At 51.1% G+C, this 11,970-nt stretch overlaps 2 protein-coding genes across 5 annotated transcripts in view; both read right to left on the bottom strand.

The window, feature by feature from the left end:
- Window positions 1-1,453, bottom strand: part of LOC107834498 (uncharacterized) — a 3,569-nt gene extending 2,116 nt beyond the window's left edge. Inside the window, exons 1-2 of one of the 2 annotated variants that reach the window (XM_016665985.1) lie at window positions 200-1,453; window positions 7-169 (exon numbers count right to left, since the gene is read on the bottom strand). In XM_016665985.1, the coding sequence (XP_016521471.1) occupies window positions 7-169; window positions 200-705 (669 nt within the window). In that variant the 5' untranslated portion in view covers window positions 706-1,453. Of the gene's footprint in view, window positions 1-6 lie in introns of both variants that reach the window. The other variant, XM_016665984.1, reaches the window with a different exon arrangement.
- plxnb3 (plexin B3) overlaps window positions 1-11,970 on the bottom strand; it is a 39,490-nt gene that overhangs the window by 15,434 nt on the left and 12,086 nt on the right. Inside the window, exon 2 of one of the 3 annotated variants that reach the window (XM_016665981.1) lies at window positions 7,131-7,187. The exons of 1 other annotated variant lie outside the window; for it this stretch is intronic. The gene's annotated coding sequence lies outside the window, so the exon portion shown is untranslated. Of the gene's footprint in view, window positions 1-4,478; window positions 4,502-7,130; window positions 7,188-11,970 lie in introns of those variants that run through there. One more of the 3 variants, XM_016665983.1, reaches the window with a different exon arrangement.

The raw sequence follows: 11,970 nt of genomic DNA on the forward strand, positions 1-11,970 counted from the left end.
AGACACCTGAGACACCTGAGGGAACCTGAGACACTTGAGGGAACCTGAGACACTTGAGGGAACCTGGAGACACCTGAGGGACCCTGGAGACACCTGAGACACTTGAGGGAACCTGAGACACCTGAGGGAACCTGAGACACTTGAGGGAACCTGAGACACTTGAGGGAACCTGGAGACACCTGAGGGAACCTGGAGACACCTGAGACACTTGAGGGAACCTGAGACACCTGAGGGAACCTGAGACCCTTGAGGGAACCTGAGACACCTGAGGGAACCTGAGACACCTGAGGGAACCTGGAGACACCTGAGGGAACCTGAGACACTTGAGGGAACCTGAGACACCTGAGGGAACCCGGTTCTGATCCTCCAGCTTCTCAGGAGAACAGACCCAGTTCTCTGGGACGAAGGTTGCTGGTTGTAATCCCAGGCGGGTTCTCTGCCGGTTCCTGACCCGACAGTAACTGAGCCTGGAGTCCATCTGCAAACAGGTCCAGGAAGCTGCATCCTAAAGTTCCTCCAGAACATTCCATCATCTTTTCTCTTTTGCAGAACTGGAACCTGCAACAGAACCAGAACCAGTCCAGAACCTCTGGACAGCCCAACCCGGATATAACCAGAACCAAACCCAGGAAACCATCGAGAACCTCTGGAAGTGGTGGAACCAGAACCAGAGGAACTGCAGCTCCAGGTGCTTCTGGTTGCCATGGTAACGCTGGATGCTGCAGCAAAGCGGTTTACTCTGCTAATCGCAGCAGTTTGTTCTAAACTCAGCTTTTGTTTCAGCCCCCCCTGTATGCTAATGAGCGACGGCTGCTTTCATCACAGAGAGGTGATGATTACAGGCTGCTTCACCTCAGGCAGGCGCACACACACACACACACACACACACACACACACCTCCACCTCCACCCACATATTATCTCTGTGGTTTTCTGCCGACTCGCTCACTCTGTCTTCAAAGAGCAGAAGCACAAACTCACACACACACACTCACACACCCACACAGACACACGCGTGCGCGCGCAGGCCGTGGAGCTGCTGCGGAGTGTGTTCCTCTGCTCTTCATTTTCTTTGTTCATTTCCTGTCCTTCCCTCGCGGCGCTCCCTCCCTCTGCGCTGCTTCTCGTCCTACTTTCAGTCAGAGCCGCTCCGCTGCTGCTGCTGCTGATCCAGAACCGGTTCTGGACCTGCTCCGGAACCGGTTCTGGATCAGTTGTGGGTCGTTTTCCCCCTGGAACTGGCTTCAAACCATAACCGACTAGATCTCTGCAGAACCTCAGAACCCGACCCAGCTAAAAGGATCGGTGTATTTTCCATTTAGCAAATTCATTTTCAAATGTCAAATTGTGCATTTATGCGGCCAATGGAAACACAGCGACTGGGTTATTAAAAATTATTTCAGATAAATGATCAGCCTGGGTTAACTGATCCACACCTGGACCAGAACCAGAACAGGAGGCCGACCCACCAGAACCAGAACCACTCAACCAGAAATGGCTTCCATGGAACACAGATTCAGATTTATTTGTGTTCCAAATGGGCAAAAACTTGCTGTAGTATCCGAGTTATAACAGTTATAGCAGAACCACTGCTGACCCAAAAGAACTCAAAGACCCGTCAGGACGACTGCCAAGACAAGGTTCTGAGGAAGCAGCAGTGGACCGCTATGGAGGGTTCTGGTCTGGTTCAACCCGGACTGAAACTAGCTACACAGTGGTGGTGGTGTGATGGTCTGAGCTGCTGGAGGAACCAGAGAAGATCCAGAACCAGGGGTTCTGATCCAGTTCCCTCTGGTTCTGGATCAGAACGACCCAAATCCCAGCAACAGGTCCAGTTCAAGCAGTGAGGAGGCAAAACATTCACCATACAGTAATCTATCAATAACATATCAATACTCCATCAGTTCTCCACCCACAAGTTTTGGTTTCTTTGTCTTCATCTTTGTTGTTTCACACACGTCTCTGTGTGTGTGTGTGTGTGTGTTTCTGTGTGTGTGTGTGTGTGTGTGTGTGTGTGTGTGTGTGTGTGTTTCTGTGTGTTTCTGTGTGTGTGAGTGTGTGTGTTCTGGCTGTTTGATATAAACATGTTAACGCTCAGCAGGATTTCCGTCACAGAAGGAAAAGTCGTTTTTCTAAATGTCTTCAGATCGACGCGGCGCCGTCATCAGGGTCCCAACAGGAAGTTAATTTGTTGCCGTGGTGACGCCGATCGCTCCAGCAGGAGCACAATGAGCCGTCTGAAGACGACCCGGTTGGGCAGGGAGGGCGGTTCTGGAGCGAACCGGATAAAAGGTTCCAGTTGGATCAGACTGCGGTCCCACCTGCTGGGCTCAGGTTCTGGTTCTGGTTTGAACTAGGAACCATCGAGTGTTTCTGGATTGGACCTCAGGACCCGGCAGGATAAACACCAGAACCTCTCAGAGAGGCTGAAGGTTCTGGTCCGGTCCATTTCCTGCAGAGACTGGTGATTCTAACCAGACCGACCCGTTTTCTAGCTCCTGTTCTGGACTCACCAGGTCAGAACTGGGTCAGAACCAGATCTCCTGATAGAAACTTTCATGCTGATGTGGAACCTCAGAACCTCTGGAGCTGGACCCAGTCAGACGGTTCTTATAGAGGAACAGAACCGGTCCCTGGATTTTGTGGAGGAGTGTTCTGGTTCTGGACCAACAGGACCAGAACCTCCCTGGTTCAGTTCAGTTCTCTGCAGCTGCTGCGGCTCTGAAGCTCCACAGACTGAATACTGATCACTGCAGACATGAAATATTAATAACTACAAGACTTTGATACTACACACACACACACACACACACACACACACACACACACACACAGAGAGAGAGAGAAACACACAGTCAGAGTGTGATCAGAGCAGAAAGGTTGATGGTCGTTAATAACATTGATGCTGATTCCATCACTCTGACTGTGTGTGTGTGTGTGTGTGTGTGTGTGTGTGTGTGTGTGTGTGTGTGTGTGTGATCTGCGCCGCCTCGTCTTTCATCACCCGGCTCCGGCACAGTTTCCCCGTTTCCCTGGACCCTCTGGCGCCCCCTGCAGGCCCTAGGTGTTTCCAGGAGTTTGACCTCTGACCGCTCAGAAGCTCACCTGAACCTGTTCTGCTGCTGCACCCGCATCCCATCCCATGATGCTTCTCGAGTGGTTGTCATGGCAACAAACACACCAAGGAGTCGAAGGGAAATGCTGCAGCAAAACCACAAAACGGCGCTAATCCCAGAACCAGGTCCAAGATCTGGGTCCAAAATTTTGAAGATGGACCAGAGGAGAATCCTGAGAACGATTCTGGTTCTCTGTCTGCAGAACGTTAACGAGAGCAAGAGGAGGAGCCTTCAAACCCGTGCCCACACCTACGGTTTAACCATAAGCCCCGCCCACACTTGTCGTTTAACCATAAGCCCCGCCCACACCAGCAGCAACACGAGCGTAGAAACGTTCTGGAGGTCCTGTTGGTTCCACTACATCAAGGTTCTCCTACTGGAGAAGAACCAGAACCGACCCGGTGGAGGAAGAGGCTCAGAACCGAGGAAGATTATCAGACTATAAAACACAGAGAACTCTGGATTCCATCCAGAACCAGAACCATGTGGACCAGAACTCTGTACTGTCAGCCCTGAAGGAGCGGAGGAACCGGTCCAGGTCCTAGTCCAAGACCTGGTTAGATCCAGCTCCACTTTGTAACTTTTATGAAAATGTTTTTACTTTGTTTAACCTGTCACCATGACAACCACAAAACAACAGAAACATTCTCTGTCGTTTTTCCCCTGAACTGAAACAAAGACGTTCTGCTCAGTAAACTCGTTCCGATGTTTGTAAAAAAAAGCTGAACAGAACCAGGAAGTTCTGCTGCTGTCAGAACCCGGTCCTGGACCGGATCAGGTCCCAGTCCAGACTAATCAAGAAGGAGCGTTTGAAAATCCGGAAAATGAAATATCATCATGTACCGAACCTCCAACCATCAGAGAAACGGACCGGCCTGCAGCAGGTTCTGATCCAGAGACTCTGGTTCAGCTCGGTTCTGATGAGCTCCTCGGCTCAGAGCAGCCGTCTCTGAAGTTCTGTTTGTTTGAAGCCAGAGGAAGTCATCAACTTCACACCTAGACAGCGTCTCGGTTTCCTCCAGGAAACACTTCCTGGAGACCAGCATGACAACTTCCTGTTGCTGCTTCCGCTTCGTCTCTGCAGCAGAACCAAAGAACCACCAGAACCAGCAGAACACTGAGAGCTGAAGCTGACCTTTCAAAATAAAAGCAGTTCCACATGCCACAAACTGAAGCACAGAGAGGTCCAACAGGAACCTCCCTGGTTCTGTTCTTCCTCTCTAACAGGCTGGCTGGATGCTCCACAACCTTTCAGATTAAAAGCCCACAGAGTCACTAATTACCTCAGAAGCTCGTTAACGAGGCGGTTGTCAGTCCGATCAATCAGAGCGAGAGACATTCACACACAGAGAGAGAGACTCACCTCTGACGAGTTTTCATTCCAACAACAGACTGAGACCGAGAGAGAGAGGGAGAGGGCGTGCGAGCAGCTGTCATTGTTCTGGGAGGCAGAGGGGGCGGGGCTTAGCGGCGAGGGGCGGGGCCAACTCATTATTATTTAAAAGGAGAGGGGGGAGATCAGCGACCACACCCTCGGACTGGTCCAGCTGCTCCAACCAGTAAAACCAGTAGAACCAGTTCTGATCCAGTAGAACCAGTCTAAACCAATTAGAACCAGGTCCAACTCATGCAGAAATCCAGAACCTGCTCATGGTTCTGCTGGTTCTGTCTGTCTGACTGAACCTGGGTTCTGAGGTTCTGTTCAGGCTCCACCCCCTCACCTGAACATCTGTCCTGGTTCTGGTTCCGTTCCCCCGTCTGGCTCCAGTCGGTTCTGCCATCTGATTGGTTCACATCTGACAGGTCCCAGCAGGTAAGTGTTCAGGTTGTCACGGTAACTGCCGAATGTTTAATGTGACGTGAAGAGAGTGTGTGTGTGTTTAGTCATCTTATCTGTCACACACACTGCCGGTAAATCGTGTGTGTGTGTGTGTGTGTGTGTGTGTGTGTGTGTGTGTGTGTGTGTGTGAGCTCAGCTGGGAGTGTTTGTCCACATCGCATCAGGAGCCTCATGCAATATTTATCACACTCTCTCTCTCACACACACATACACAGGGTCCCAACCACCCTGACCCAGAGTCCTGATCCTGTTCCGGATCAGAACCAGAACTGGGTTTGGGCCTGGAGCGTCTCAGTCACAGACACAGCAGGACAGCTGAGGACGCAGCAGCTGGCGTCCATGAGGCGATTGCAGATTTCTGCATTAGTGGCCGAAACGTCGCATTTAAATTCAGTCTGCAGAGAGTTGGGGCCACGCACACACACACACATACACGCAGCTGCCTCCCCACCCCAACTCCACGATGAGCTCTGGACTCAATGTAGCGTCTCTGTCGGCCATCTTTGTTTCTGCAGGTGGAGAATCTCCTTCAGCACTGCAACTGAAACAAGTAACATGACTTCAGTCACATGATTGGTTCCCGGAACAGCCAATCAGCATCATCATCAACAGCCAATCAGCTTCGTTCATGGAGACCATGCCCAATCCGGGCCCAAGTTGTCATGGTGACGTACCATTTAACTGCGCTAGTGTCCTCTGGCAACTGTTTCCAACTGTCATGCAAACTTTTAAAACGTAAAAGATAAAATGCGAATTACCATGTTTCCATCAACAGGTTTGGAGAAAATCAGCCAGGCAAGCAAAACTTCATCAGATGTAATAAACAGGAAGTAGAGGTGGCTAGCTGGTGGCTAGCTAGCATGGCCACCAGAGAGTCCTTCTCCATGTTTGGTGCCTCTGGTAAGGCACAGAGCCTCCAGTGGATGGTGGCGTTCACTACGTCAGAACTTATTCCATAAATGTTTCTCCCCTTTAGCGCAGTGACTCTTTTTCAGAAAAACAATTCAGTTTCCTGTTTTCATCAACACTTTCTACTGCGATACTTTGATATGTGTTGGAAACAATCTACTGATGCATCATGGGGGGGTAATATTCCCATCTGAAATCAGCACTTTCAGCCTGCTGGCGCCACCTACAGGAGTCCAGCTGCAACTGGGTCCGGATCCTTGCAGAACTGGCCCACTACCCACCAACTGGACCAGAACCAGAAACGGCGAAGAAGAAAAAAAATCCTTTATTTTCTCAAAATGGGAAAATTTCTGTGCATAAAATTAGAATTACATTCTATTATGTTATATTAAATTATATCATGATGTTACAGTAAATTATCTTATAATTATAAATGACATGTTACATTAAGTTTTAACCGGATGTTATGGGATGGGTGGGTGTGGTCTGAGTGTGTGTCAGGTATTTGGGGGAAACAAAGACTGAAGGACGAGTGAAGAGGCTGTGAAGTGTGTGTTTCTGTGCATGTGTGTTCCTCTGAGTGTGTTCCTCTGAGTGTGTTCCTATGTGTGTGTGTGTGTGTGTGTTCCTATGTGTGTGCGTGTGTGTGTCGGGGCTCTGCGGAGTGTGAACGGCTCGTTGAGGTGCGGTGTTGATGTGGGGGAGGGTGTGTGTTGGGGGTTAAAGGTGACGCTCAGTAATTGGGGAGGAAACGGGAACGTCCAATCAAGCAGCTCCGTCGGTTGCTCTGCTGCTGCTGAGGAACTACGGCGGCCCAGGAGGGACACCAAGCCCTCGGTTAATTAAGCTTTATTAAAGTCATCTGTCTGGATCAGAACCAGCTGCATCTGATGGCCCAGCAGCCAATCAGAACCAGGCTGCAGGTCACATGGTCTGACGGAGAGAAGATCTGGAAACCAGCTGCTGGTTCTGGTTCTGGTCGGATTCCCTCAACTGGGGCCAAAAACTTGAAAACAAACTCTGGATCAGAACCAGGAAGCTGAGCTTAAAGGTTCTGGTCAGTCAGAACTTGGCAGCCAGGTGAACAGCTCCGGTTCTGTTCTGGTCAGTCTGGGTCGGTTCTGGTTGATCCAGTTGCAGCAGCTTTAGAGACAACCTGATGTTCCGGTGAACAAAACCAGTCAGAGTCCAGAACCAGCAGACCGGGTCAGAGGAACCAAAATGTTCGCCATAATGACATCACGTGTTGCCGCGGTAACCACCCACCTGCTGAGATGAGGAGACCTGAGGAGGAGGAGGAGCCTTCGTCATCAGGGGCACTTCCTGCAGGGACACAGAGACACGCATCACTTCCTGTTCCAGACCGGACCTGAGACAAACACAGAGTCTACAAACAGAACCAGAACCAAACTGCAGCCCGGACCAGGCTGGAGTCCACTCTGGATCCGATGCGCCGATTTGTTGGGTCGCATCAGAACTTCAGAACCTCTGATCCGATTGGACAACTGTCAGCAGGTCATGAAGGGTTCTGGTTCAGCCCGGTCCGGTCTGATTCGGTCCGGTCTCCATCTGCCTTGGAGGTCGCCTGTGAGGTCACGCCATGAATCACTTCCTGTTGGCTCATTAGTGCAGACTCATCAATCACTATGACAACCAAGAGGCTGCTCTAATAAGGCTGCAGCTGCTGCAGGTTGGTTCTGGTTCTGATGGGTTCTGGTTCGTTTCTCTGTAACATCAGTGTGATGTCAGAGCAGCAGGAAGCAAAGACATAATATAAGATATAAAGTTATATCTTATATTATGTCTATGACAGGAAGTTCATCAGAACCAGCGGATCCAAAGATCCCGGTCCTGACGGTTCTACAGACCATCTCTGAACCGACCCAGTTAAGCTGGACTGATGGGCCAACATAACCACAAACAGAACCAGGTGAGGTGTGTGCAGCAGAGCGACACGGCCCGGCCCTGCCCGGTCCACACTGGTCCGGTGGGAAGCTCCAGATTTCTCAGTGTTGCATCAGCAGGCGACAGAACCTTTCATGTTAACAGCAGGAAGCTGAACTGGGTCAAACTGGGTCAGAACATTGACTGGACTCTGCAGCAGAATGGACTGACCGTCAGAGACAGAACCAGAACCCTGCAGGTTCTGATCAGATCGCTGCAGAACTGATTTTATTTCTTCTGCAGAAACTGATGCTGATAAATAGGCCACCCAGTGATTTAATGCCCATTAAAGCTGCTCTCACACACACACACACACACACACACACACACACCCTATAACACACACTCAGGACAGATTAGGCTGCCTTCCTTCATTCACTAATCTCTGCAGTTAATCTGATGCTGCAAACAGACAATACACAGCTGGAATCTGCATTACAGAGCGCTCACACACAGTAACACACACACACACAGTAACACACATACATGTCAACACACTCCATGGGCTGCCACCTTATTGTGGTGGAGGGGTTTCAGTGTCCCAATGATAGTAGGAGCTATGCTGTCGGGGCTCCATGACCCTGATAGGGTCACCCAAGATGAGGAGACATGAGTCCCCCCTCCCATGGGCCCACTACCAGTGGGAGGGGCTAAAGAGGTTGGGTGTAGTGTGGGATGGGCAGTGGCCAAGGGAGGGGACCCTGGCGGTCCGATCCTCGATTGCAGAAGCTGGATCTTGGGACGTGGAATGTCGTCTCTTTGGTGGGGAAGGAGCCGGTGTGTGAGGTTGAGAGGTTCTGGCTCATGGCTCTGATTCTGGAACCAGTCTCTAGTCTCCTTGAGAGGGGCTGGACGTACTTCCACTCTGAAGTTGCCCAAGGTGAGAGGCACCGGGCAGGAGTGGGCAAACTTGTTGCCCCCCCATCTTGGCGCCTGTATGTTGGGGTTTACCCCGGTGCCATCTCTGGCAAAACTTCAAACACGTTTCGGGGGAGGTGGGGGACATTGAGTCTGAGTGGACCATGTTCCGTGTCTCCAATGTTGAGGCAGCTTATCGGAGCTGCGGCCTCAAGGTTGTCGGTGCCTTTTTGGCCTGTGGGACGCCAGAAGCAGGTGATTGGTACCAGCAGGCGAAGCGACATGCAGCTCGGGTGGTCGCTGAGGCAAAAACTCAGGCATGGGAGGAGTTTGGAGAGGACATGGAGAAAGACTTCCACATGGTTTCGAGGTGATTCTGGTCCACCATCCTGCGTCTCAGGAGGGGGAAGCAGTGCCGCCCCAACACTGTTTATAGTGGGGATAGTTTCCTGCTGACTTCGACTCGGGACGTTGTGGGCCGGTGGGCAGAATACTTCGAATTCGAAGACCTCCTCAATCCCACCAACATGCCTTCCATTGAGGAAGCTGAGCCTGGGGACTCTGGGTTGGGCTCTCCAATCTTTGAGAACGAGGTCGCCGAGGTGGTCAAAAAGCTCCTCGGTGGCAGGGCCCCGGGGGTGGATGAGATCCGCCCGGAGTTCCTTAAGGCTCTGGATGTTGTAGGATTGTGTTGGGTTACACACAACTCTGCAATATTGCAAGGACATTGGAGGCAGACTGGGGTGGTGGTCCCCCTGTTCAAAAAGGGGGACCAGAGGGTGTGCTCCAATTACAGGGGTCACACTCTTAAGCCTCCCTGGTAAGGTCTATTCAGGGGTCCTGGAGAGGAGGGTCCGTCGGATAGTTGAACCTCTGATTCAGGAAGAGCAGTGTGGTTCTAGTTCTGGAACACTGGACCAGCTCTACACCCTCAGCAGGGTCTTGGAGGGTTCTGGGAGTTCGCCCAACAGGTTTACATGTGTTTTGTGTCGAACGCCTTGGAGAAGGCGTTCGACCGTGTCCCTCGGGGGGCCTTTTGGGGGGCTCTCTGGTATTATGGGGTACCGGGCCCTTTGATACGGGCTGTCAGGTCCCCTATATGAACAGTGTCCGAGTCTGGTCCGCATTGCCGGCAGTGAGTTTGGTTTGTTTCTGGTGGGAGTTGGACTCCGCCAAGGCTGCCCTTTGTCACCAATTCTGTTCATTACTTTCATGGACAGAATCTCTAGACCAGCCGAGGTGTTGAGGGGATCCGTTTTGGTGGCCTTAGGATCGCATCTCTGCTTTTTGCGGATGATGTGGTCCTATTGGCTTCATCAGGTCGTGATCTGCAGCTCTCGCTGTGGAGCGGTTCACGGCTGAGTGTGAAGCAGCCGGGATGAGGCTTAGTGCCTCCAAATCCGAGGCCATGGTCTTGAGCCGGAAAAGGGTAGAGTGCCTTCTCCGGGTCAGGGGGGTCGTCCTGCCTCAAGTGGAGGAGTTTAAGTATCTCAGGATCTTGTTCATGAATGAGGGAAGAAGGGAGCGGGAGATCGACAGGCGGATTGGCGCAGCGTCTGCCGTGAAGCGGGCGCTGTACCGGTCCGTCGTGCTGAAGAGAGAGCTGAGTCAAAAAGCAAAGCTCTCGATTTACCGGTGGATCTACGTTCCCACCCTCATCTATGGTCATGAGCTTTGGGTCATGGCTGAAAGAACGAGGTCATGGATACAAGCGGGGAACGCCTTGGGATTCCCCCTGAGGAGTTGGAAGAAGTAGCTGGAGAGAGGGAAGTCTGGGCCTCCTTACTTAGGCTGCTGACCCCACGACCCGAACCCGGATGAAGCGGAAGAAAATGGATTGATGGAAACACATCCTGTCTGGTCTCGGATAAAGTTCACACCTGCAGGCATCGCCTCACCTATCTATAATCTGTATTGATTGTTACCACGACAACCTGAACATATTTGGACTCTTCTGGTTCTGAATTTAAACGGATCTCTGTCCCAGATGAGCCCAGGCAGGTCAATCTGGACCCAACCAGAACCGCAGACATCACTTGACAAGATCCTCCACTGCATCTCCATCACACAATCAAACTAACACAATGGAGGTAAACATTGGCCTGGTTTCTCTGATTGTACTGGTACCGACTTGTCAGAATGGTACCGACCCATCAGACCGCTTGACACCGGGTTCCTGAGGAATCTGAGTGTTTCTAAGCTTGGTGAAACTGAAGTTGCTGAATGGAGACAGCTGCACTGCAAACATACCAATTAAACACACACACTGACACACACACACACTGAGGAGTGCAGGGTGATGATCAGCCTGATGCAGCTACATTATTCCCTTGCCTGTAATCTGCACCAAGCCGTCATTTAAAGGGACAGTACAGCATTTAGAGCAGCAGGAGCTCTGTGTGTGTGTGTGTGTGCGTGTGTGTGTGTGTGTGTGTGCGCGTGTGTGGAGGGGTGTTAACTGACTCCAAACAGCAGCTCAGAGACCCTTAATGCCCCCACCCTCGTCCCCTCATCAGTTAACAAAGCTGGGAGGTCAACCTGGGTCGATTCTCACTGGGCCCAAATGTGGGGGGAGCCTAATCATCAGAGAGCTGCTCTTCATCACCGGACTGACCTTGCCGAGTTTGTCACATGCTTCTGAAGAAACAACCGGACCCAGAGGATCCAGCCCGGTTCTGTAACTGGTCCGTTTATGTAACATCCCATAATCTACAGAAACACACGAGATGAGGTGGTTACTGTCTGTTGAGGTTGCCATGGCAATGTGTTCTGAACTGACCGATCCATGGTCCCCGGATCCAACATGGCTCTGTCCATGTTACCATGGGAACGGTTCCGGAGCCTGAAACGTTTTGATGCAAATGGTTCTTCAGAACTTCTTCAGTTCCTGATAATCGCCTGAGGGATCTAGTGGATCCAGAGCTTGACCTTTCACCTGACCAGACCATATCACTGCCCAGACCTGGACGAGACTCCAGGTCTGGGTCCAAGTCCGGCCAGCAGGGGGCGCCACAACATCGTTTCACACAAGAATCATGATTCTCATTTAGTGCGATTCAGAATTAAATTTAAAAATATAAAACAAATCTGCTGGCTGTCGGTTGCCATCTTGTAAAGATGTAAGATGTTCTGGCATCGCCATGGAGACGGGACTGAGACATAAGCAGAAACAATCGCAACATCTACAAAACTGAAAGAGATTCAACCGCCTTTCCTTGGTTTAAGGATAACATTTGGACTCATTTGGTTTTTACCAATTTCCCAGGAAGACCGAGTCAGACATGAGCTTCACCGCATTAACAAA

This window comes from Poecilia formosa, unplaced genomic scaffold (assembly GCF_000485575.1).
Source record: "Poecilia formosa unplaced genomic scaffold, Poecilia_formosa-5.1.2 Scaffold642, whole genome shotgun sequence".
In the NCBI taxonomy this organism is placed as follows: domain Eukaryota; kingdom Metazoa; phylum Chordata; class Actinopteri; order Cyprinodontiformes; family Poeciliidae; genus Poecilia; species Poecilia formosa.